This window comes from Camelina sativa, chromosome 12 (genome assembly GCF_030686135.1).
Source record: "Camelina sativa cultivar CO46 ecotype springtype chromosome 12, ASM3068613v1".
Lineage (NCBI taxonomy): Eukaryota > Viridiplantae > Streptophyta > Magnoliopsida > Brassicales > Brassicaceae > Camelina > Camelina sativa.
The window spans coordinates 8013352-8039707 of record NC_141891.1 but is presented as its reverse complement, the minus strand read 5'-3'; the positions used below and the strand labels follow the sequence as shown (position 1 = coordinate 8039707).

Here is a 26356-nt window from a genome sequence, read left to right as displayed (position 1 = left end):
GAAAACATATTTCGGAGATAAACTTACTAATACCCCTGTCACCATTGATAGTACGCATATCAAGTTAAACTTAATTTGGCCACACAGAAACGCCTATATACAATATATGTTGACTTTAACAAACAAATGAAACATATAAAAATCCAATTGAAAACGCAACCAAAACTCAAATTGAAAAAGACTCGTTATGTTTTGGTTTATCTCTAAACCCGAAAAAACGAAAACTATTACGTGCTGGTTTAAGGCTTTTTAACCAGATATGTCCCCAATTCAATATGAAATTCTGTAACTTATGCACACACACACACACAAAAAAGAAAAAAAAGAAAAAAAAAAGAGAGAGATTCGAAGATATAATTTTGAACCATATCTGTATGATTTTAATGCAAACAAAAAAATCAGACCATGTAGCAAATCATTTGTTATTCTGTTTAATATTTCTTAGGAAACTCATATACTGATAGTATAAATTTGGGATATAGAAGAATCCAAGTATGGAAAACTAATACTATTATAACAATGATAGTAAATGCAAAAAAAAAAAAAAAAAGAGAAAAGAAAACAGAGTAAATGGATAAGCGTGTCGTGGAGAAGAAGGACCAAACCAAACTGAGGAAAGTCATAAATATATTCTTAGAAAATCTTTAAAAGATCATTTTGCATTTTATATAACTTTATCCACTTCCTCGATTCCACCAAAACTGTTTCAAAGTACCAAAACCTAAGAAATAGCAGCCAAAATCATTCCACCACAGACCCATTTATACTTGATCCCCCCCACTCGGTTAGACCAAAAGACACACCGCACGAAACCTCTGTCGTCGTCAGTTAATAAAATAAAATAAAAAGAGAAACCAATTTGATCGCGTCTCATCTCATGTTTGGTGGAGGAAGAGGACCTATGGGCGGCGGTGGAGGTATGTTACGCGCCGCTGGTCGTGCCATGACTAGGACCGGTGTAGCCAACGGCGGAATTCAAGATCCCTTTGCTTCTTCTTCTTCGTCATCCACGTCGTCTCCTGCTGTTTCCCATGCTCAGAAACTTGGATCGTCTTCTGGTTCTAACCATCTTACGATTTCGGCTGCTGCTGCGGGGTCTCTGTTGAATCTCCCCGTGGCTGCAACCTCTGGATGGGGCGGCCTCGGCAGCAGCGCTTTCTCGTTTGTTAATACCGGTGGTTACGACGATTTCGAGTGGGTTTCGGAGGAAGAAGATGACTCTCTGTTCGGCTCTGTTCCTTCTGTTGATGAAGTCCAAGATGCTGTCTCTTCTCTCCAGCAGTAACCATTTTTTTTCTCCCCCCTTTTCTTGATTTGGAACTGTGTGTTTCTATGATTGTTATGATGTGACTATTGTCTTGATGTGAATGATCTGAACAAGGTTTGGAAAACTCTTATCAACTGTTTCTTTTTGTGTCCTCGTGTCACCTTTACCCCACATGGTTGTTTTGTAGTATATAGAGTGTACCTAATTATTGGTCGTTTGTTTACTTATTTATGAACATGTTGTTTTGAGTAATTGTTGACTCTTGTTGTTTTTTCTTTTTAAGGGTATTCGATGGGAGTTCATATTCTAAGCTGGTTAGAGACAAATACGAGTGTTATCCGGAAAAGGGTGGTGGAACTGGAATCCAAAGCCCTATAGCTACAGGGATGGTTCATCAAGTTCCTTCCTTTGGATCGGATTTGGACTGGATGGAGCCTTCTATGCAACTATGCAATTCAAGACTCTTACAGCCTCCTCATGCTTATGATCAGGTTTACAATGCTTTTGACCTTCTACGTACCGAACCATCTGTCCAGGTGATCTTCTCCTTTTCTCTTTCCTTGATTTAACTAAGCTCAAGTTTTTGTATCGATAAGGTATATATAACTGAAGGGCTTTTCACATTTTGTGCAGAGAATGGTAGTATCATTGTCCTCGGATAAAGCAGTGTGGGAGGCAGTGATGAACAACGATGTTGTTCGAGAGATTAGGGACTTGTACAACAATGGTATAAGTCAAGGTATAGCTAGGGACAATGAATTGATCAATCTAAGCCTCTCATTTGACAGACTTTTCATTCAGGGAACTCATTGCCTAGTCTGGTCTTTCTATTTTTTCGTATAAACAGATGATGAGGAGAGTTCAGATGACACTCCTGGGGAGAATAATGCAGCAATGGATTTCATAAAGTGGGTATTTGACAACACAATGGTTAAGGCCACGGAAGTTTTTGTGAAAATTACAAAGGTTGTGACCGAGCTCTTCAATACTTACAATGACGATGGTGTTAACAAGAAGGGGAAAGATGCCAAATTCAACAATTGGCTTGAGGAAAAGCTGATGACTTCGGTCCTCCTCTCCATTGTGGTCTTGTTGGTCGTGATGGTTTCCAGAGCCTGCAACAGGTCTTGATCGTTTCAAATTTGTCGACAATACATTTAGTCGTCGTCTCTTGGACACTACTTGTTTAGCTTTCTTTCAGGTCACGATGTGGTTTATTTTGATAATCTCCGGTTTTGTACTCCATTGTTGACATTTTACAAGATTCACTCCGTTGCGTTTCCATAATAAGAACTCTGAATGTTTCAAAACGTTAAAGAGTTTTCTTTCTTGTACCCCAATTACTGAATCTCTTACTACAAAAAGTAGACACCAAGAAGAGTTTTTACGATCATGGTTGAAGATTAGTTTGTAGCTACAGAATCTAAGTGGTCAATTCTACGCTTTTCACATCCTTTTATGAACAGGACCGTCCAGAACGACCTTCACTTGTACTTGTGTGTTTCCATGTCCGAAGCAGTGTTCAAAAGAGACTCAACATCGGGAGTAACGGTCACAAGCTTCGCTGAAGAAGCAATGCGACAGCAGTGCCTCCCTTTGGTGTTAATTGCTGCCACATCGTTATGAAATTTTGCATTTGGACCTGGAGAGACCTGCATATATGTATAGGACCGAGAGTTGAAGAGATGAATACATGGTGAAAGAAGCATGATTACTCTGCCAAAAGGTAATAATGATGAGACAAAATGACTTACATCGAAGAGGACATCTCCAAGTTTCAACTTGACAGTGCCGCTCTTGTAAACTAGCATTTTGCCCATGAAACCTTCTGGTAAACCTTCAAAAGGGTTGCTTCGTGTTGAACTACTCGCTGACGATATCGACCTCTTGGTGTTTGTTCTTGTCGATTGCTTCACTACAGGGAGAGAGTCTGGAAACTTGAAGAAAAACATCTGTTTTTTGCAGTGTTGCACCTGCAGGCAGCTCAGAAAATACAATCAGTCAAACTCAGCGAAGAGTTCACATGTCCGTCAATACCAATTTGTTCACAAAGTTTATTACCGATGTCAGACCAAGTTCTTCTGCTGAGTTGATGTTCTCATCATAATCACGATGTTTAGCCAACTCCCCAAATTCTTCCTGGTCAAGAAGTTCTAACAACACACAAGAAGTGGGATTCAGTTAAAATTGCAGCTATATACTGAGTAAACACACATTCACTCACACCTCTGAATATTGAGGTTTAACATAAAACATATGGTAATGCCGCAAAGCTATTGCAAAGTAGCGAGAGATACCTGGATCACCAGAGTTGGGGTTTCTCAAAGGAAGAACAGTAGGAAAGTAGGAGTTTCTATAATCCTGCAAATGAAAATAGAGCCAAACCTTATGTCACATAAAACAACAGAAGAGAAATTGGGAGATGCTCTATCATAAGATTCTAGTTACCCAAGGTTCAACGTAGCCATCCTCGTTTCTTGTAACCAAATCATGAACCTCATCTTCATCTTCTCGAGCAATAATAGCAAGAGGCATATCAGCAGCAGAAGAAGAAGAAGAAGAAGAGGAAATAACATCAGAACCACCACGCTTGTCATCTTCTTTAGGAACCCCAAACGACTTTATCGCAAGTGAGGAGAAGTCTGACTGGAATGCAACTTCAGAGGAAGAAGAAGCTGCAAGATTTCAAAACATTTCAAGAACAAAACGCTGCTATGATGTTTCTTTATACATACTTCATCACACAACTCATAGAAGTGTGTATGTGTAAAAATACATATGTAGTAACATGAATATATAATAAACATGTACCTTTTGTTTCCTTCTTGGGTCTCCCCTGGCCAATCTGTAACAACAACAACAACACAAGAAAGCTACATATCAACTTTGATCATTTGGATTTAACAAATGGAGATGACAACTAAGCTGGTTGGTTATAAGCTACAATCATTTCACAATTAGTATACATATCAGAGTAATCTAATGTATAAGATTTTTGATTTAATTAAATCAGGGAAATTATGGTTAAGAGTTAAGACTAATACTGAAATCAAAATAGGAAAGAAAATAAAATAGAGTGAGAGACAAAGTTGTACATACGCCGATACGTTGGGCTAAGCGGCGAGCTGCTTTTTTATTCTCTTCCTCATCATCTTCAGCTTCGCTGTGTATCATCAAAGAGTGATGATATTAAAATTAAATCTTTCACATTTATTTATATAAGACGCAAAATATATTTTATAGAAATCAACATGAATAAACAAAAGAAAATGATTCGAGTTAGTTACGTGTTGACGATGGCTGGGACAATCGGCCGGAGAGAAGGCGTCGGCGGTCTTGGTTGGAACCTCCGCTGTTTGAGATAATATTCGAGATTTGAGATGAAAAATTACGATGGGGGGGGGGGGGGGGAACAAGAAGACGGAATCATTAAACGGTTACCTTCGATTTCCGGCGAATCTGTTGGTCGCCTGAGTCCATGGCAGTCTTCCGCCGGCAAGAAATTCGGAAACGAAAAAAAAAATTTGGGGATTTTGTGAAGAGAGGGTTTCGAACACGGGTCCTCTGCTATTCTGAAAATATTTATTTCCAATTGACCTAGATACGCTTTTTAATAGATCATCGTCATACATAATTATATTCCACAGAGTTCTTTGGTCGTTACAATAATTAATTACTTTTTTTTTTTTTTAATATGATATAGCGAGAAAATCTAAACTTCTTGAGCATGTGTGTGTGGGGCTGGATTATATATATTTTCGATTCCCATATCTTAATTTGTAGAAGTATACACTTTAATATGTGAATGAACGATGAACTATTGTACCATGTGGATTTAATTATCTCACTTGAACTAACTTTGTCACATTTCCTCTTAATACTTTATAGTTTTGAGTTCTCCTTTTGCATTCTCGTACTTTTGTATTCGTTTAGTTGCTAACAATTACATGACAATTTGAAAAAACCAGAGACCCAAATATTTTAGATATTTGTACGGCGACCAATAAATCTAATTTTAGAAAAAAATGATAGAATAAAATAAAGTTCATCCAAATTATGCTCTTAATTTATCTTCTATTTTTTTCTACATTCTAAAATAAATAATTCACAGAAATTTATTGTTATGGTTTATTTAGTTTTGAAAAAAAATTAATATGTAATGATATAATTTAATAAAGTGAAGATAGATAATAATGTATTTGAGTACATTCTAAAATAAATAGTTCACATAATGGTATTGTTATGGTTTATTTAGTTTTGAAAGAATTTTAATAGATAACGATATCTTATTATATAAAGTTGGGTTTTGAAAGTTAGCCATTAACAAGATTTTGACATGTGTCAAGTTATCAATCTCAGATTTTGACATGTGTAAAAACTGTTAATATTTAATAGAAAAAATTTGATTACAACAAAAATAAAAATATTTTGTTTTAAAAAATATTAAAAATGTGAAAAGATAATTATCAAAAATTACAGAATTTATTAAAGACAACTATAAGGAGATTATATATATAGATATCATAAAATTCGAAATTGTAATAGCGTTTACTTATTTTTAATTTTAAGTTATTAATTCTACAAAAAATTGAAAATATACAGTTTTAATTATTAATTTTAAATTTTGTAAATACTCACTTTTATATAAACATAGATCGTCTCATATTTAAATTATTTATTCAAAAACACCGCTTTTCAACTTTGTTTAATTGGACAGTTTTCTTTAATGGGAAGGTAATTTTTTTTTTTAAACCAAAATTTTCTCCTACTTTTTCCTTTTTCAGTTGGGAATATGTAAGACTAATATGTTGACCTGAAAAAAAAGATTAATATATGCGTCTTCTTTTCCTAATACTGTATTTTAAAATTTATTATAGTATTACTAGATTGTTTTATTTAATTTCTATTTTCATCTTTGAATTATTTGAGATTCATATATTACTGTACTTATAATTTCTAATGTTTCTTTAAATATGTCAAATTAAATTTTCTTCTAATTTCTTGACCTTGATTGGTTGGTCATAACCCTTCTTTTTTTTTGCAAACATAATTGTTACCATTATTAATTCAATCCCAAAGAAAGATAACGAATAGAAGTTCATCAACCTAATGGATGGATAAAATAGGTTAATCAAACACACACTTACAACAAACATAGATAGATTGGATAAACATAAATCGTTGTTGATAGATCCATAGGAGCTCAAAAACTGTGACACCCTGGTTTGCGGAAAGGTTTAAAAGAATTGATTTGGCTTAGTACGCTACATGTGATTCTAATCTTAAGCAGATTGCATATGTATATCTACGCACATACGCCACATATGTCACCAAAATACAATTATTTTTTTGGTCAAGAGTCATGAGAGAACTTCATGATGGGTGACCTTCCTCAAAGTGATTGTCAGAACTGTGCAAGTTTTTAAAGCTTCCCGGACGTAAAAAACCGACCATCGAATATAGATGGGTCAACGGGCCAAGAATAAATGTAGGGCCCACTGATAGGAAGGTGAGTCCATGGACTGTGAGTGGACATGAGCTCACTAATCAAGGTGGCGGTTGATGCATTAGAGAGACATAGACTACATCATGGTGTGTCAAAGACCCTTTTACGAATACATTGGGAAATTTAGTATTAGTTACTATCAAAAGATTTTATGACGTTAGAAAAAGGTTTTTAGTTTCATTGGTTGTCGGAGGCTCGGAGCAAGCCATTTTGAGATAGCAAAAAGACGTGAACATGTTCTCTCCAAACAGGAGGAGGACAGAGCCGAAGTTTTTTCTATGGTGGAGAATGTTGGACACAAGGTTATCTCCGCAAGGGTGGAAGGTGGAGGAGGTTGGACGCAAAGTTTTCTCCCTAAGGAAAGAAGGTGGAGCCAAGGTTCTCTCCATGGTGGAGGAGGTTGGACGCAAGTTTATCTCCAGAAGGGATGAGGGCAGAGTCGAGGTTTTCTCTATGGTGGTCATACATTATTGTGATTGTACATCACTAATTAGTATATTATGTAATATATTTTTTGAGCCAATAGTTTTAGTAATTAAAAAACTATGCAGAAGTAAAAGTAAAATAGTTGGCTTAATGTGTTCATATAGACATTTTCTAGGTGGTGATAAAGAATAGATTTGTAACATAGAGTATATTTAGGTGTAAAAGTAATACACTAATAGTAACATACATAAAAAATTTGTAAATTGACATAAATCAGTGTGCTATAACAAAAATAAAATTTATAAATAACGTGCAATAAAATTTAATATATTTTTTTAAATTTAATTTAATTTATAAGACTTTAAACCCACACACCGGGCGGGTCCTCATCTAGTAATTTAATAAAGAAAGAGATAGATATTAATGTATTTGAGTTTTTAAAATGACACATGTCAAAATTGATTTTAACAATAACATTATGTGAATTATTTATTTTAAAATGTGGAAAATAGGTGTTAATTTAATATATAATGATATTATTTAATAAAGAAATTATTGAATTTTTGTTTATTGTCAAACAAAAACATAATTTGATATACCAATTCAACCAGTAAGAAAACAATCTGCATAATATAAATAGTTAAAACCAATCCAATTAATTTTGCATTGATTTGTGAGAAAAACATATATTTTAGAAGAAAAAATATAAATTATCATATTAGAATAAATAGAGGGAATATAAGATAAGATATTTGAAAATCTTAGTCATTCATTCGTGAGATGTATGTATAAAAAGACGGGATGCTAAAACCTAAAGTTCATATTTTGTAAAACATTCACAATTGTTATTTAAATTATTCATCATGTGTGGCTCATACGCATTTAACATACTGTTTAGTGTCATATTTATGGTTGTTCTCTTTGGTTGTCTATGTGAGGTGAGACAGCATATAGATGTTTTAATCATCAATGGTATTGGTCCAAATATTCAATTGGGACTACACTGCAAATCAAAGCACAAAGATCTCGGATTACAATCATTAGCCCCGTATAAAAGCTGGAGATTTAGAGAAGCTATGAATTTTTGGAAAACAACTTTGTTTTTTTGTCACTTTGAATGGGAAAGTGAGTCTAAATGGTTTGATATTCTATTAACTAAGAGAAATAAAAATGCATGTAAATATTATACGTGTCAATGGTATATAACCCCTGATGGTCCATGTAGATTCACAGAACACACAGAATGTTATCCTTGGAATGCTAACATTTGAACACTATTGTAACAAGATTTTGTATTTATAAGCTAAAAAAAATATCTAAAAAATAAAAATAAATTATTTTCGTTTTTCCGTTTGTGTTACCCCTATATGATATAAAAATTTAAACCTTTCAGACATAACATAACATGACATAGACTTACACATTAAACGAGAGATACCGGTTAGTTTAAAAACAAGAGTTTCATTTGGACCAAATTGGTTTAAGAACGGGGTTTTGATGTAGACCAATGTCCCGATTGTGAAAAGTAATTTAGTAAGGATCTGATACAATAGGAAAATTAAGAGCCAAAACATGTTCCAAAAATGGTTTAGTTCCACCTTAGTCGAATTTTGAAGAAATTTTGTACAAGCGTTAATTGGAGAAGAAAGTTGAAACAGGGGGAATTAGGAGACCTTATTAGATACTGAAATACAAAAGTTAATCATATTCATACCAATCACCATCCACTTCTATATTTTGTTCTGTTATTGAGATGTGAAACAATGATAGATAAAAGAATGTATCAAACCCTTTCCCCCTCTATTAGCTCATCTTAACATCTATAGTAGATATAAAATGTCAAAACCTTGGACCTTAGAACAACCCTGCTGGGTCAATTTGACCGAGCCCCTAAGACCACTAAAGAGAATAGAACTTCAGAAGCAAACTCGCAGTTTGAAGATATGGTGTTGGTACAAGAGGCAGTTCACTCTATGAGGAAAAAGAAAGGCAGGAAAGGATGGATGCTTTTGAAGCTAGACCTTGAGAAGGTGTATGATAGAGTTTGTTGGGATTTTTTGGAGGAAACTTTAGAGGCTGCAGGGTTGGAGGTTGGCTCGCATAGGAGAATCATGGAGTGTGTGTCTAACCCATCAATGTGTCTTTTGTGGAACGGGGAGAAGACTGATTCGTTTGTCCCAAAACGGAGTCTAAGACAAGGAGATCCGCTGTCGCCATATTTGTTTGTGCTATGCCTAGAGAGGTTATACCACTTAATAGATGGGGCCGCTGGTAGGAAAGAATGGAAGCCGGTAGGTTTATCAAGAGGTAGTCCGAAGCTGTCCCATGTTTGTTTTGCGAAAGCGTCCGTTGCTCAAGTACGGGTTATAAGACGAGTCTTGGATACGTTTTGTATGGCTTCAGGTCAGAAAGTGAGTCTCGAGAAATCAAAGATCTTCTTTTCCGCGAATGTGAGTAGAGATATGGAGCAATTGATTACGGCGGAGAGCAGAATTGGGGCTACTCGGGAGTTAGGGAAGTATTTGGGAATGCCCGCCCATATTACAAAAAAGAATAGATAAGGAGACGTTTGGGGAGGTCCTTGAGCGTGTTTCTTCACGCCTTTCTGTGGAGGAGTCGTACGTTGAGTTTGGCAGGACACGTCACACTTACGAAAGCAGTTATCTCATCAATACCGGCTACAATTCTATTACCGACTTTAAGATGGGAGAGCTTGGATAATTTGGCTCGCTCGTTTGTGTGGGAAGCGCACCGGAGAAGAAGATCCATTTGTTAGCATGGGACCAAGTGTGTACACCAAAATGAGACAGTGTGTAATGGTGGTACTGAAACGATCTTACATGTTTTGGGTGATCTTGTTGGAATGGTTGTTTGATAACTTGAAGGTGCAGTCGGACTCCGGAGGAGTGGCCTGGAATACGCTAGTCGCTATGGCGTTATAGTGGGTCTGGAAATGGCGGTGTTGGATGTGTTTGGGAAGAGAGGTTTGTGTCATGACAGATTGGGGTTTACCAGGAGGGTTGCTGCTGCAGAGGTTGTTCAGGCACAGTCGGGGGGGGGGGGGGAATGGAGGGTCAAACACGAACACAAACAGGGTGACTCGGGTGGAGCGGTTCATCTCGTGGTCTCGTCCGATGGAGGGTTGGGTTACGGTCAACACGGACGGAGCGTCACATGGTAATCTGTGGGACGCGACTGTAGGAGGTGCGGTTTGGGATGTTGAGGGTGAATAGCTCGTGGGTTTTGCGCAGAACATAGTTTCATGCACTGCTCCGTTGGCCGAGTTGTGGGGTGTATACTATGGGTTGGTTTTAGCTTGGGAACGAGGATGGCGAAGGGTGGTGTTAGAGGTGGATTCAGAGTTGGTTGTGAATTTTCTACGTTTAGGGATTCACGACACTCATCCACTGGTGTTCCTGGTACGTTTGTGCCATGGCTTTATTTCAAGGGACTGGTTAGTCCGGGTGACTCATGTGTATAAGAAGGCTAATTGTCTTGCTGACGGGTTAGGAAACTATTTGTTTTCTTTACCGCTTCGTTTTCATGTATTAGATGTGTGTCCGGAGGCTTGTAGTTTGGTGCTTATAGACGATAGGAACGGAACGTCGATTCCGCTTTCTGTCCGTATGTAATGTTTCTATTTGAATAAAACTATGGGATTTCTCCCCTGTCCATTACAAAAAAAAACTCGCAGTTTGAAGATAATTACTTTATTAATAAAGATATATATAACAAACCACTGAATGAGATGTTTAATAGTAACTTGCTATCCTATCATCTTGCCTAGCTCTACCACTGCAGGGCCCAATCATAGTCAAAAGGTCACATACGAGATGAGATAAATAACAATCCAATGAAATCAAGAAATTGAGATAGGCAGTGTTTTCACCATAAACTATTTCTTCCTACAAGGATAACTTCTGTTCCACGAACATTTTGGTTTAAATTTCTATTAGATTACCTCCATATAAAACAACAGCTTAAGATGTGAATTTATGACCTTAAACATCACTAGTATGTATTATAATTAATATTTAGTTACATATCTTAACTCTTGAGCTATTGGAGAGTTATGGTTTATTTAGTTTTGAAAGAATTTTAATAGATAATGATATAATTTAATAAAGAAAGAGATAAATAATAATGTATTTGAGTGCATTCTAAAATTAATAGTTCATATAATGTTTTTTTTGGTGAATATAGTTCACATAATGTTATTGTTATGGTTTATTTAGTTTTGAAAGGTTTTTAATAGATAATGATATAATTTAGTAAAGAAAGAGATAGGTGATAATGTATTTGAGTGCATTCTAAAATTAATAGTTCATATAATGCTTTTTTTTGGTGACTATAGTTCACATAATGCTATTGTTATGGTTTATTTAGTTTTGAAAGAATTTTAATAGATAATGATATAATTTAATAAAGAAAGAGATAGATAATAATGTATTTGAGTTTTTAAAATGACACATGTCAAAAGTTATTTTAACAATAACATTATGTGAATTATTTATTTTAAAATGTCAGAAAATAGGAGTTAATTGAATATAATAATGATATTATTTAATAAAGTAAACATAGATAACAATGTATTTGAGATTTTTTTTTAAATGACTCATGTCACAAAGAGTCAAAGGCATATGGCACATGTGAGTATGGATGAACCTTATTTTATTATACTCCCTCCCTTTTTTAGATGATTTTTAGACTAATGCACACTAATCAAGAAATTATTGAATTTTTGTTTATTGTTACACAAAAACATAATTTAATATACCAATTCAACCAGTAAGAAAACAATCTGCATAATATAAATAGTTAATACCAATCCAATTAATTTTGCATAGATTTTTGAGAAAAACATCTATTTTAGAAGAAAAATATAAATTTAAAAAATAATATTTGAAAAAAATGAAGGGAATATAAGATAAGATCTTTGAAAATCTTAGTCATTCATTCGTGAGATGTACTTAAAAAAAGATGTATGCTCACCAAAAAAAAAAATGGGATGCTAAAACCTAAAGTTCATTTCTTGTAAAACATTCACAATTGTTATTTAAATTATTCATAATGTGCGGCTCATACGCATTTAACATACTGTTTAGTGTCACATTCATGGTTATTGTCTTTAGTTTTCTATGTGAGGCGTGACTGCATTTAGATGTTGATATCATCAATAATATTGATCCAAATGTTCAATTGGGACTACACTGCAAATCGAAGGACAAAGATCTCGGATCACAATCTTTAGTCCCTCATCAACACTGGGGACTTAGAGAAGCTATTAACAGTTGGGAAACAACTTTGTTCTTTTGTCACTTTAAATGGAGAAGTCAAGATAAATGGTTTGATATTCTTGTAACTAAGAGAGATCAATATGTATGTAAACATCATCCGTGTGTTTGGAGTATAAGACATGATGGTCCATGTAGATTAACAGGTCAAGAAAAATGTTGTCCTTGGAATGATATTATTTGAATACCATTGTAACAAGATTTCACAATTATAAGCTAAAGAATAAAAATATATTATTTTCGTCTTTCCGTTTGTTTAGCCCTACATGATATAAAAATTTAAACCTTAAGAGACATAACATAACATGACATAGACTTACCCATTAAACGAGAGATGAAAACCGGTTCATTTAAGAACAAGAGTTTCATTTAGACCGAGTTGGTTTAAGAACGGGGTTTTGATGTAGACCTATGTCTTGATTGTGAAAGGTAATTTAGTATGGATCTGATACAATCCTGCACTTTTTTAGAGTATTATAGTAAAGACTTAGGAAAATTAAGAGCCAAAACATGTTCCAAAAATGGTTTAGTTCCACCTTAGTCGAATTATGAAGAATTTTTGTACAACGTTAATTGGAGAAGAAAGTAGAAACAGGGGAAACTAGGAGACCTTATTAGATAGTGAAATACAAAAGTTAATCATATTCATACCAATTACCATCCACTTCTATATTTTGTTATATTATTGAGATGTGGAACAAAGATAGATAAAAGAATATATCAAACCCTTTCCCCCTCTATAAACTCAACTTAACACCTATAGTAGCTATAAAATGTCAAAACCTTGGATCCTAGAACCCTGCTGGGTCAATTTGACCTGCCCCTAAGACCACTAAAGAGAAAGAACCTCAGAAACAAGCTCAAAGTTTGAAGATAATTACTTTATTAATAAAAAGATATATAACAAACCAATCTTAGTCATTTATTCATAATGTGTGGCTCATACGCATTTAACATACTGTTTAGTGTCACATTCATGGTTATTCTCTTAGGTTGTCTATGTGAGGCGAGACTGCATTTTGATGTTGATATCTGTTCAGGACTAACTTTATCTCATTGAGAATCAGTTTTTAAATTATGCTGATGTTATCATCAATCATGTGCAAAATCATATATTCTTTATGTCTATTGGGGGTTGGTTTTTGTTTCGTATATCATATGATATTATCTGTTTGCATATTCCCTTATATTCGATCAGATGGGTAAGATTGCTGATGATTAGTAAGTGTAGTTCCTTGGCACTTTTTCCTGCTTACTCTTGTTTGTCTTTCTCCTTACATTATAAGTTTCTCAAATCAGATGTTACCCTAGTTTTCTAGAAATCTTTGCCATCTTCAAGTATATATAGTTGACTTTATGTTTTGAAATAAAGTTTTGTAAAACATACACTTCTTCTTCTTCTTCTTCTCTGTTTTGTTTCAAACTTTTAATATTTGTTTGGTCTGTCTAATCTACACTCTAGAGTAATTTACATAGAGATTCAATATGTGTCTTTGTCACGGCTAATCTCGAATTAGTTTAGAAGTGCTAAGACTTGAGGTATTCAATGGTTTGTTTTTTTTGTTTTTTTCAATTTTAAGTTGATAGTTTTAGCTTATTAGTCTCTGTTTTAACACTCATTCTTATTTCTATTTTGTAGATGGATTCTTCACCATTGCCAAACCAAGAAAATGAAGAAGCCGAAGAAGAGTTGATATCACCTACTACTAATCTAGGCAAAAGAAAAGAGGTTCCAGAAGGTAGTGGAGCAACTTCTAAACCACCTAAGCAGCCTAAGGAACCGGCTACAAGGTCCCCTGTCTGGAAACACTTCACGAGAGTCAAGGAGCTGAAGGACAAATGCAAGTGTAATCATTGTCAAAGAATATTGGGATGTGCATCAGCGTCTGGGACTTCAAACTTGAAGAAGCATCTAGATTTGACTTGCAAGGAATATAAGGCATGGGAGCAGAGGCAATCTCAACATATTATTAAGGAAGATGGAAATCATGAAAACTGGAAAGTTTCTGAAGAAATTTTCAGAGAGGCTTCTAATGAGATGCTTGTGTTGGCAGAGTTGCCACTAGCATTTGTTGAAGGATTAGCTTGGAGACACTTTTGCAGTAAGATGCATCTCTTTAAGCCTCATTCAAGAAGAACTGCTACTAGAAACATTGTTGAAATGTTTGTGAGAAGGAAAGCAGCTCTGAAGAAGTGGATTGCAGGTAATAAAACAAGAGTGTCTCTGACAACTGATATTTGGGTTGCAAATGTTACTCGTGCGAGCTATATGGTGATCACACTTCATTTTATTGATGCGAACTGGGAGCTCAAGAAGCTGATTATTGGTTTTAAGTATGTCACGGATCACACAGGGAAGACAATATCTTCTGTTCTGTTGGAATGTTTAGCTGAATGGGGGATAGAGAAGATCTTCACAATCACAGTGGATAATGCAACTGCAAACTCTACTGCACTCCTAAAGTTTCAGAAACAATTCAAGTTAGTGAATAATGATGCATTTGTGATGGATGGGGAGTTTATGCATATGAGGTGTTGTGCCCACATTATGAATCTGATTGTCAGAGACGGTTTGCATGAAATGACGGGTAAAGTAACAGCCATTCGTAATGCTATTCAGTATGTGAGGTCTAATATTAAAAGATGTGATTCATTTGAGCAGAAGGTTGTAACTGGTAAGATGACTAGAGGGAGTTTGCCTTTGGATGTCAAAACAAGGTGGAATTCAACCTACTTTATGCTGTCAACAGCCTTGAAGTTTAGATCAGCATTTGATAAGATGGAAATGGAGGACAAGTTATACAATGACTTCTTTCTAGAAGTAGTGGATGGTGAAAAAAGGATTGGGCCGCCTTGTTTTACTGATTGGAATGATGTGGAGAGATTAGTAAAGTTTCTAGCAATCTTTTACAAATCCACTTTGGTTATATCTGCATCTACTAGTGTTGCCTCTTACAAATGCTTTGGTGAGATAGTAACTATAGAGAAGAGTCTGATGGCCTTGAGTACTAGTTTAGACAAGGAATTGAGAACAAAAGCTGATGAGATGATAGCTAAGTTTTAAAAGTATTAGGATGGAATGAAGCATATAAATAAAATGTTTATTGTTGCTAGTGTCTTTGATCCAAGGAAGAAAACGCAGTTTGCTAATATGTGTTTTGAAAAGCTTTATGGTAAAGAGAGTTCAGATGTAAAAGAGATGAAAAAATCAGTCAATGATGTTTTGAAAGCTTTGCTTACGGAGTATAGTGCATTTCATAACAAAGGAACAAACAGTCAGTCATCACAGTCAAATCTGACATCAGCAGTAGGTGGCCGAGAATACAATGATGCAAGTCATACCACTGATTTAATGGATGATGATGTTGGGTATGAAGTTCCAGAGTCGATGGATTCTACTTATCAAGAGATGGTTGATGAAAGTGGAGTCACTGATCCAAGAGATGAGTTAGACATTTATCTGAAAGAAAAAGTGGAGATTCCTAAAACGATTAATGGGAATAGAATAGTCTGTATTGTCTTCGTGGAAAGTGAACAGTAGTAAGTATCCAGTTTTAGAAGAAATAGCAAAAGATGTGTTAGCAATGCAGGTTTCTTCTGTTGCATCTGAAAGTGCATTTAGCACTAGTGGTCGTATCATAGAATCAAAAAGGAGCTGTTTAAGTCATTATATGGTTGAAGTCTTGATGTGCACAGAGCAGTGGCTGAAGTGTGAGCTGAATTCAAATGACAAAACAGTTACAAATGCACAACTTCTTGCTGATGTTGAAATGTTTGATAATCTTCAGAGAGGTAACAATCTTTTGTTAAATTCTTTTTTGTCAATCTTGAGTAGCGTTTTAACATTCATATTTTTGTTATTCACTTGATATTTTCCAGAGTTTGATGGTGCAGTTGACTCAAGCTAGAATCATATTCGGATTATCAGATATAAGGTAATTTCATGGTCTTTTGTTGCTTGTTACTTGTTTGTTATTACACTACTACATATAGTAACAACCTGCTTTGCTCTTGGAACAGAGAAACAATGAAAATGTCTATGATTCTTGATTCTTGATGTTAGTACTCTTCTTTGGTTCTTGATGTTTCTTACAATTTTCTTAAGACCACTTCAAGCTTTTTTAAGACTTTTTGAATTTGGTTTTGGATGTTACTACTCTAGTCTCTACTACTTGTTTATGTTTTCGATTATACTTTTGGATTATGTTTTGGATTAGTCTTCTCAATTCGTTAATTCTTAACCCAGTTCGTAGTATTTCGGGTATATTTCGGGTATAGTGGGGGATTCACTTATTTCGGGTATATTTTGGTATTTAAAAAAAATACCCGAACTGACCCGAACCTGAAAAAACCCGAACCGAATCCAAGCTGAAATTTTCATAATACTTATATGATTCTATAAATTATAAACCCGAAATACCCGAACCGAACCCGAACCGATACCCAAATGCCCACGCCTAGTTCAGTCTACTGAATCTCGTGTTATTGATTGTAAAGAGGAGTTACAATATATATATATACATTCACATAAGATCTTGTTACTAACTAGATAACAACATATCTAAAATAATATAACTACTATAAGATGAATGCAGATCACAAGTATATTCCAAAACTATAGGTTGATTTTTTATATCTTGTTGAGCATGCGGATTCCAAATGCCCAACTTGGCAACTATGTTTTCAAACTCGCGACGACTAAGTGCCTTAGTAAACACGTCTGCGAGTTGCTCCTTTGTATGAACTTTCTGTGTTCGAATATCTCCAGCTTGTATAGCATCACGAACATTATGACAATCTATCTCCACTCCTTTAGTTCTCTCATGAAACACTGGATTAGCTGCAATGTACAGAGCGGCCTGATTATCACAATGTAAGTCTGTTGGTTCACGTTGAGACACCCCAAAATCAGCCATTAAGTGTCACAACCACTCCAGCTCCTTAACAGTTAACGCCATACACCGGTACCCTGCTTCTGCAGAAGAGAGAGCTGCAACCTTCTGTTTTTTAGTCTTCCAAAAAATTGGAGAAGAGCCAAGCGTGACGAACCAACCACTCATAGAACGTCTCGTCAGAGGACACCCTCCCCAATCAGAATCACACCAGCCATACAGCTTTAAGTCACACTCAGAAGACAATAGCACACCCTGTACCGGCGTTCCTTTCAATTACCGCACAACACGCAATGCACAGTTCCAATGATCAGCTCTATGACTGTGCATAAACTGAGACAGAACATGAACAACATAAGTCAAATCTGGTCGAGTAGCCAAAAGATACACAAGTCACCCTACCAACCGTCGATAACGTTCTGGTTCTTTTAACAACGGACCATCAGAAAGAGCAAGCTTGTGTTGTTGTTCAATATGAAACGCAGCAGGCTGTGATCCTAGATATCCCACTTCACTAATGATACCCATTGTGTACTTTCTTTGACAGAGAAAAATACCATCATTATTTCTTGCCACCTCAATCCCTAAGAAGTATTTTAGCGAACCCAGGTCTTTGATATGAAAACACTCGCCGAGATACTGCTTAAACTGTGCTATGCCTGCTGTATCATTACCGCCAATGATAATGTCATCTACGTACACCAGGATGTAGATTTCAGATGTACCACGTCGCAAGTGAAATATTGAATAATCGGAGTGTGATTCCTTGAAGCCATACTTCGTAAGTGCTCCCTTCAACTTAGCAAACCAACATCTTGGAGCTTGCTTTAATCCATAGAGAGACTTCTTCAGTAAACACACTGAGTTTCTATCTTCATTGTTACGGAAACCAGGTGGAAGTTGCATATACACTTCCTCCTCCAAATCCCCATGTAAGAAAGCGTTGTTTACATTCATCTGATGCAACTCCCACTGTTTTGCTGCAGCAACTCCAAGAAACGTCCGAACCGTCGTCATCTTGACAACAGGTCCAAAGTTCTCATCATAATCCACACCTTCTTTTTGATTGTTCCCCAAGACTACTAAACGGGCTTTGTGTCTCTCCAACATTCCATCAGCTCTATACTTGAGTTTATAAATCCACTTACAGCCAATCGCCTTTTTTCCTGGAAGAAGAGTTGTCACTGTCCACGTTTGATTATGTTTGAGAGCATCAATTTCCTTCTGCATTGCCTCTCGCCACTCTTTGTAAGCCACTGCATCACAAAAGGTAGTAGGCTCTGTGCTTGCAATAATTGATGCCAGAAATGCTCTATACTTCGGAGAAAATTGGCTGTAGACGATGTATTTTGAGATTGGGAAATCAATTCCTTCAACTGACTCGTCTGCAGTTTTGTCTGAATCACACACAACCTGCAACACATAGTCCTTCAGTCTAGCTGGCATGGCTTTCTCACGCTTGCCACGTCCGAGTTGTTCAACCGGAGGTGCTTCGGCAACACCCTCTTCTGCAACGTCATTTGCTGCATCATTCTCTTCCTCTGCTTCTCGAGACAAAATGTCAGTCTCGGCAAGTACTTCATCTACTGTAGTATCAGTACTCGTCTCTAGTGTCTCATTACTAGCCTCTTGTTCTGTTTCCAGGTTAGCAACTACAATCTCTTCTTCAACCACATCTACTAACTCACCAAAATCAGCAGTGTTGTTCAACAATGCTTCTCGATCACCTCTGAATTCACCTGAACTCATCGGAAAAGCCTTTTCAACAAAAACCACATCTCGTGATACAAAGACTTTGTCGGTTTCTAAATCATACATGTTCCAACCCTTTTTCCCAAACGGATAACCAACAAACAAGTAACGCCTGCTTCTTTCTTCAAACTTATCTCCTCCTCTCCTTTGTTTGTGAGCAAATGCAAGACAACCAAAGACCCGCAAATTGTTGTATGGTGGAGGAGTCCCATAAATCAGTTCGTAAGGAGTTTTCCCCTTTAAAACTCGCGACGGTGTTCTGTTTATCAAGTAAGCTGCCGTGAGAATACTTTCTCCCCAGAATTTGATCGGAAGTGAGGACTGAAACAAGAGTGCTCTCGCCACGTTAAGGATATGTCGATGCTTTCACTCCACTCCTCCATTCTGCTGCGGTGTACCAACACAAGACGTCTGGTGTATGATTCTTTTTTCTGAAAATTCTTTTGTGAGACAAGGGAATTCTGTCCCGTTGTCAATTCTAACTATCTTGATGTTTTTGTTGAATTGATTAGATACCATAGTCAAGAAGTTCTTTAGTGTTTGTTTCACTTGTGATTTCTCTCGAAGTAAATACACCCAAACTCCACTTGAGAAGTCATCAACAATTGTCAAGAAGTAAAATGAATTACACAAAGTGGGACTACGATATGGTCCCCATAAGTCGCAGTGAATCATATCAAAAACTTCATAGCTTGTATTATTACTTGAGTGAAAAGTCTCACGGCTATGTTTTGCTTTTACACAAATTTCACAAACTGAAAAATCCCTACTTCAACTACAACCAACAGAAACCAAATCTAAAACACCATTAGATGGATGTCCCAGCCACTAATGCCACATATTATCAGCTCCATCCTTATTCAAATGAAAAGCACTAAAGGTTGGCAAGCGACGAAAAAAGTACAACCCGTCTCTAAGTTCTCCCGCTCCAATCAGCCTCCTTGTTGTACGGTCCTGTAGTACACAACCTTTGTAAGCAATTTTCATCACTTTATCAAGATCCGCAACAAGCTGAGATAAGATCAGATTGCATCTTAAGTCAGGTACAAACAACACATTCTTCAACTCAAACTCATCATCAAAAACCACAATGCCTTTTTCCTTGGACAGAGTTTGGCAACCGTTTGGCAAACCGATTGAACAAGGCAACATATACTTCTGAACAACAATCATTTCACTAAACCCCATCATATGATTCGAGGCTCCTGTATCAAGGACCCAGTCATGAGAGAACGACTTACCGGTGAGACGCGGTTCTGCCACCTGTTTCTCCTTGAGAAGTTTGATAAGGGTTCCCCACTGCTCGTTGCTCAACCCCGTGTACCCGTTTCTCCCAGCTTCGGTACTCACGCCACTTTCACTTTGAACAACTGCAGCGTTTGCGCGTATCATTCCACGCCCCATCCAGCTCCTCCTCGACCGCTACCACGTCCTCCTTGACGAGAATGTTCACCCCACCAAGGCGGATATCCAATGACTTGGAAACATGTCTCTGCCATGTGCCCTGTCTTCTTACACGCAGTGCAAAACAGTCGTGATTTTTCTTCAGGTCCGGCTGTTATGTTTCCACTCCGAGCAGCAAAGGCCACCTGGGACGTTTGTTGTTCTCTCCCACACATGACAGTGTTGATTCGTTCCACAGACTTCACCTTTGAGTAGACTTAATTCATGTTAGGCAAGGGATCTGTACTTATTATTGAAGTGCGAACTCCTCCGTACACCGTGTCGTTCAGACCAAGAAGGAAGTGATGAATCTGGTCATCCTCCTTCTTCTTCTCAATCTCCGTGGTGATATTGCAACTGCATCTTCCACACTTGCACGCCAAAGTCGGTTCATAATTACTCAGGTCTTCCCACAAGACTTGCAGCTTGCCGTAGTAATCGATCACCGTCATGTTTTCTTGACGACAAAAGGCAAGCTCTGCCTTAATCTCCTGAATCCAAGGACCATTCCCTTCAGAGAATCGATCCTTGATTTCCTTCCACAACTCCACAGGATCTTCCTTGTTTCCCAGTGTCTTCCGCACTTTGGGATCCACCATGTTGAGGATCCACAAAGACACCATCGACTTTGCGGAGACCCAATCTTCATACTCTGCTTCCTCCTTGTTTGGCTCTGTCACACTTCCGTCAACAAAACCAAACTTTTTCTTGATTCGCAGTGCTGTTCTCACCGCCTGAGCCCACTCATCAAAGTTGTCACCGTTGAACTGAACCTGGGCGATGATGGCTCCAGGGTTTTCGTTCGCCGCCAGTTGGTAAGCAGCCGCCATCGTCTTTGACGACTCTGTCTTAACGCTCTTTTCAGACATTTTCTTATTTTTTTCAGACTTTGATACCATGTAAAGCTAGATTCAAACTACTGAATCTCGTGTTATTGATTGTAAAGAGGAGTTACAATATATATACATTCACATAAGATCTTGTTACTAACTAGATAACCACATATCTACAATAATATAACTACTATAAGATAAGTGCAGATCACAAGTATATTCCAATGCGATCCAAACCAAAGATCTCCAAAGATCTCGCTAACATTGAGCATGTGTGTGTGTGGCTGGATTATATATTTTTCGATTTCCATATCTTAATTTGTATAAGTATATTTTAATATGTGAATGAACGATGAACTATTGTACCATGCGGATTAATTATCTCACTTGAACTAATTTTTTCACATTCCTCTCAAGACTTTATAGTTTTGAGTTCTCCTTTACCATTCTCATACTTTAGTATTCGTTTAGTTGCTATCAAATATCAATTACATGACTATTTGAAAAAACAATCAGAGACCCAAATATTTCAGATATTTGTACGGCGACCAATAAATCCAATTTGAAAAAAAAAAATTATATTTTGCATAACAAAAAATAACCATATATATATAATAAAATAAAGTTCCTCCAAATTATGCTTTTAATTTATCTTCTATGTTTTCTACATTCTAAAATAAATAATTCACATGAAGTTATTGTTATGGTTTATTTAGTTTTGAAAGAATTTTAATATGTAATGATATAATTTAATAAAGTGAAGATAGATAATAATGTATTTGAGTACATTCTAAAATAAATAGCTCACATAATGGTATTGTTATGGTTTATTTAGCTTTGAAAGAATTTTAATAGATAATGATAAAATTTAATAAAGAAAGAGATAGATAATAATGTATTTGAGTTTTTAAAATGACACATGTCAAAACTGATTTTAACAATAACATTATGTGAATTCTTTTTTTTAAATGTAGGAAAAATAGGAGTTAATTAATATATAATGATATTATTTAATTAAGTAAACATAGATAACAATGTATTTGAGAATTTTTTTTTTAAATGACTCATGTCACAAAGAGTCAAAAACAAATGGCACATGTGAGTATGGATGAACCTTATTTAATTTATTAAACTCCCTCCCTTTTTAGATGACTTTTAGACTAAGGACATCTTCAACCCCACTCTATTTTAGAGTTAAAATTGCTCTATATATAAAGCAACTCTATTCTCACCTCTATTTTTTTACACTAACTCTTGCTCTATTATAGAGTTACTCTATTTTAAAGGAAAAATAGAGATATACATTGGAGATGGTCTAATGCACACTAATTAAAAAATCATTGAATTTTTGTTTATTCTTAAACAAAAACATAATTTAATATACCAATTCAACCAGTAAGATAAAAACCTGCATAATATAATTAGTTAAAACCAATCCAATTAATTTTGCATAGATTTGTGAAAAAAACATATAATTTAGAAGAAAAGAATATAAATATAAATAATCATATTAGATAATGGATAAGATAAGATCTTTGAAAATCATTGTCATTCATACGTGAGATGTATATATAAAAAGATGGGATGCTAAAACCTAAAGTTCATTTTTTTGTAAAACATTCACAATTGTTATTTATATTATTCATAATGTGTGGCTCATACACATTTAACATACTGTTTAGTGTCATATTCATGGTTATTCTCTTTGGTTGTCTATGTGAGGCGAGAGTGCATGTAAATGTTGATATCATCAATAATATTGATCCAAATGTTCAATTGGGACTACACTGCAAATCAAAGCACAAAGATCTCGGATCACAATCATTAGCCCCTGGTAAACACTGGGGATTTATAGAAGGTATTAATGCTTGGGAAACAACTTTGTTCTTTTGTCACTTTGAGTGGGGAAGTCAATCTAAATGGTTTGATATTCTTGTAACTAAGAGAGATCAATATGTATGTAAACGTCATTCGTGTGTTTGGAGTATAAGACATGATGGTCCATGTAGATTAACAGGTCGAGAAAAATGTTATCATTGGAGGGATAATATTTGAATATTATTGTAACAAGATTTCACAATTATAAGCTAAAGAATAAAAATATATTATTTTCGTTTTTTCGTTTGTTTAGTCCTACATGATATAAAAATTTAAACCTTAAGAGACATGACATAGACTTACACATTAAACGAGAGATGAAAACCGATTAGTTTAAAAACAAGAGTTTCATTTAGACCAAGTTGGTTTAAGAACGGGGTTTTGATGTAGACCTATGTCTCGATTGTGAAAGGTAATTTAGTATGGATCTGATACAGTCCTGCACTTTTTTAGAATAGTATAATAAACACTTAGGAAAATTAAGAGCCAAAACATATTCCAATAATGGTTTATTTGTACAGCGTTAATTGGAGAAGAAAGTAGAAACAAGGGGAATTAGGAGACCATATAAGATACTGAAATACGAAAGTTAATCATATTCATACCAATTACCATCCACTTCTGTATTTTGTTCTATTATTGAGATGTGAAAGAATGATAGATAAAAGAATATATTAAACCCTTTCCCCCTCTATCAGCTTAACACCTATAGTAGCTATAAAATGTCAAAACCATGAACCCTGGAACAACCCTGCTGGGTCAATTTGACCGAGTCCCTAAGACCACTAAAGAGAAAGAACCTCGGAAGCAAACTCACAATTTGAAGATAATTACTTTATTAATAAAATATATATATATAACAAACCAATGAATGAGATGTTTAATATTCACATACGAGATGAGATAAATAACAATCCAATGAAACCAAGAAATTGAGATATGCAGTGTTTCCACCATAACTCTTTCCACCTACAAAGATAACTTATGTTCCCATGAACATTTTAGTTTAAATTCCTACTACATTACGTCCAATTAAAACAACAGCTTAAGATGTGAATCTATGACATTAAACATCACTAGTATGTATTATATAATTAATATTGCGTTACATATCTCAACTCTTGAGTTATTAGAGAAAAAAAAATTATGAACTTTGCAAAGATTTCCTCTGTTCTTCATTCTTCTGGAGAAAATGGACCTTCAAGCTGGTTTCCTTGGCCTGTTAATTAAAACAAACATTTCACCACTTTAGCCTTTAAAGCTTAATTCCAAACAAAGAATCAAACCATTCAAAGTTATAGATTAAACCAGACCGGTCAAATATATATAATGAGAGGAGTATTAGAGATATTGATTTACCGCAAAGATAGGAATGGAGAAAAGGGTCTTCTCTATTTCTTCAAAATATAACAATTCTTGATTGAACATGCCAATCAATTCTGTCAGCTCAAATAGGATTATTTCAACCTGCTGATATTTAATCACCAAGACAAGTTTCCTATTATCATGTATATAAGAATTTTTTATTTTATGAAAAAAGGTCAATAACATAAATAAAGTGGACTTACTCGTGGGAGAAACTTGATGATGACGTCTTCGATCTCGTCCATGACTTCTATAGCTATGACCATTTCTTCATGTATGGACACCACATCTATCTATAACCTCCACATGATTAATCTTTTTCATTAGCAAAAACATTATAAACAAATTTGTTTTCCAAAAGAAAGAATATTATCTAACCGTGGCACCATGTACGAGGGGTAAACGGACAGACAAAGCATGGAGTTTTCGAGTTAGCTTGCTCAACGCTTCCGAGTTTTTTGCGTCTAATTTTGACCACTCATTAAGTAAAGGCATTTGGAGGCTAAGCACTTCACGTAATTTGATTTCTTGACGGAGCCTTTGAACTTCAATCAAATTTTCCACTACGTAGTTCCTCATTTTGTATATCCTTAGCCAAACCCAAAACAACTGATCCTGAAACCATTCATAAAAACAAATATGAATATTGTTATTAGTTACATGCATTCACAAGATATAAATTTATACATATAGTTTTGTACCTCAACGTTGATCTTAAGGTTAGCCATAGTGGCTTCGGTTCTTGCGTTAACAAACCTCCATTGGAGTAATCTGTTTTGGAAAACCCTAAACCGGTGAAACTCCTCCTCTTGAACCGGAGATACTTTTTTCTGCGCCATGAAGTACTTCAAAACTCCGGCCACCGCACCACCGCCACCGCTTCTAATCTTGGCCTTGCTTACCGGTGACTCAGGAGGAGTCATGCACTTTGGAGCCGCCGGAGCTGAGCTGGACAGAGGCGTCTTCAGAGTCGAAACTCTCCCAGGGGACAACGCCCACGCCGAAGCTATGCTCGCTGATCCTGGTTTTACACCTCTCGAAGAAGCGTTGCTATTACGAGGACTGCCACGCTCACGTTGCTCCAAGTACCGAGCAAAAGCCTCTCTGCTTCTACCGCTGTTCATCTCTTGAGATCTTGACGCGCTGTTTCTCGCGGGGGTTATATTATTCTCACCGGGTTTGGAGTTGGATGATCCGGTGGGTCTGGAGGATCTTGTTGTGGAGTGTGATTTGCTTATCATCACTCGTTTACTTGTATTGGAAGGCGAAGAGGAAGAAGAGGAGGACGTAGAAGAGGAGAATGAGGCGTTTAAAGACACTGGGAGGGAGATCGAGGAGGATATACTCCGGCTCCGATCAATATTTGGCGACGGAGGCCGGATTCTGCGACTAGTGGTGGTGGTTGACATTTTCGTATTTGACATTTGATAGTTAACTTTATCACGCTCTGGTTTTTTTTTTTTGTATAATTATGCATGATATATAAATTAGTTAGGGCTCATTATCTGTTTGATAACGCTTGGGGACTTGTAGGAGTTGACAGCACGTAGAGGCAGGTAAGAACACTTCTGCATGTATTAGTGTGTGTCTACATTGTTAAATAACTATAATAAATTCGAGTGTATTTACGAAAGGCCGGGAGTATAATATATGTAAGGTCAAAAGCATACGAAGGTCAAGCTTTAGCTATTGACACGTCT

At 36.0% G+C, this 26356-nt stretch overlaps 4 protein-coding genes and 3 pseudogenes across 5 annotated transcripts; 4 read left to right on the top strand and 3 right to left on the bottom strand.

Annotated features, from left to right (window-relative positions):
- The first annotated feature begins 504 nt into the window (after window positions 1-504).
- On the top strand, window positions 505-2577 carry LOC104730920 (uncharacterized). Its single transcript, XM_010450165.3, has 4 exons — window positions 505-1281; window positions 1551-1803; window positions 1901-2006; window positions 2115-2577. The coding sequence occupies exons 1-4, from the start codon at window positions 878-880 to the stop codon at window positions 2396-2398; spliced, it is 1047 nt and encodes a 348-aa protein (XP_010448467.1). The 5' UTR covers window positions 505-877; the 3' UTR covers window positions 2399-2577.
- LOC104730922 (uncharacterized) lies at window positions 2568-4954 on the bottom strand. Its single transcript, XM_087478490.1, has 9 exons — window positions 4709-4954; window positions 4555-4619; window positions 4367-4430; window positions 4079-4112; window positions 3716-3942; window positions 3565-3628; window positions 3329-3420; window positions 3022-3240; window positions 2568-2919 (listed from the first exon to the last, which is right to left on the bottom strand). The coding sequence occupies exons 1-9, from the start codon at window positions 4745-4747 to the stop codon at window positions 2752-2754; spliced, it is 972 nt and encodes a 323-aa protein (XP_087334616.1). The 5' UTR covers window positions 4748-4954; the 3' UTR covers window positions 2568-2751.
- A 3032-nt stretch (window positions 4955-7986) lies between these two features.
- LOC109128160 (S-protein homolog 18 pseudogene) lies at window positions 7987-8470 on the top strand (annotated as a pseudogene).
- A 3637-nt stretch (window positions 8471-12107) lies between these two features.
- LOC104733315 (S-protein homolog 20 pseudogene) lies at window positions 12108-12738 on the top strand (annotated as a pseudogene).
- An 8060-nt stretch (window positions 12739-20798) lies between these two features.
- Window positions 20799-21449, bottom strand: LOC147930275 (uncharacterized). The gene has a single exon (XM_087476791.1). The coding sequence runs from the start codon at window positions 21447-21449 to the stop codon at window positions 20799-20801; it is 651 nt and encodes a 216-aa protein (XP_087332917.1).
- Window positions 21450-23040: 1591 nt separating this feature from the next.
- Window positions 23041-23531, top strand: LOC104733314 (S-protein homolog 20 pseudogene; annotated as a pseudogene).
- A 735-nt stretch (window positions 23532-24266) lies between these two features.
- LOC104730919 (QWRF motif-containing protein 7) lies at window positions 24267-26108 on the bottom strand. Of its 2 annotated transcripts, none has more exons than XM_010450162.3 (5): window positions 25358-26108; window positions 25035-25271; window positions 24860-24949; window positions 24651-24761; window positions 24267-24510 (listed from the first exon to the last, which is right to left on the bottom strand). In XM_010450162.3, exons 1-5 carry the CDS (start codon window positions 26078-26080, stop codon window positions 24436-24438), a joined length of 1236 nt encoding a protein of 411 aa, XP_010448464.2. In that variant the 5' UTR covers window positions 26081-26108; the 3' UTR covers window positions 24267-24435. The 2 variants fall into 2 exon arrangements, with proteins under 2 accessions (XP_010448464.2, XP_010448465.2); XM_010450163.3 differs by having other exon boundaries at window positions 24324-24510; window positions 24651-24758.
- Window positions 26109-26356: the final 248 nt, after the last annotated feature.

Bases quoted from the DNA above. Each gene is read 5' to 3' on its own strand.
- LOC104730920 (XM_010450165.3), top strand. From the start codon at position 878: ATGTTTGGTGGAGGAAGAGGACCTATGGGCGGCGGTGGAGGTATGTTA. The intron at 1,804-1,900 runs GTGATCTTCTCC...CATTTTGTGCAG, and splicing joins GTACCGAACCATCTGTCCAG to AGAATGGTAGTATCATTGTC. The intron at 2,007-2,114 runs GTATAGCTAGGG...TCGTATAAACAG, and splicing joins CAACAATGGTATAAGTCAAG to ATGATGAGGAGAGTTCAGAT.
- LOC104730922 (XM_087478490.1), bottom strand. From the start codon at position 4,747: ATGGACTCAGGCGACCAACAGATTCGCCGGAAATCGAAG. The intron at 4,113-4,366 runs GTATGTACAACT...TTGTTGTTACAG, and splicing joins GCTTAGCCCAACGTATCGGC to ATTGGCCAGGGGAGACCCAA. The intron at 3,629-3,715 runs GTAACTAGAATC...TTTCATTTGCAG, and splicing joins ATGGCTACGTTGAACCTTGG to GATTATAGAAACTCCTACTT.
- LOC147930275 (XM_087476791.1), bottom strand. From the start codon at position 21,449: ATGTCTGAAAAGAGCGTTAAGACAGAGTCGTCAAAGACGATGGCGGCT.
- LOC104730919 (XM_010450162.3), bottom strand. From the start codon at position 26,080: ATGTCAAATACGAAAATGTCAACCACCACCACTAGTCGCAGAATCCGG. The intron at 24,950-25,034 runs GTTAGATAATAT...TGGAGGTTATAG, and splicing joins CCCTCGTACATGGTGCCACG to ATAGATGTGGTGTCCATACA. The intron at 24,511-24,650 runs GTAAATCAATAT...TTTAATTAACAG, and splicing joins TCTCCATTCCTATCTTTGCG to GCCAAGGAAACCAGCTTGAA.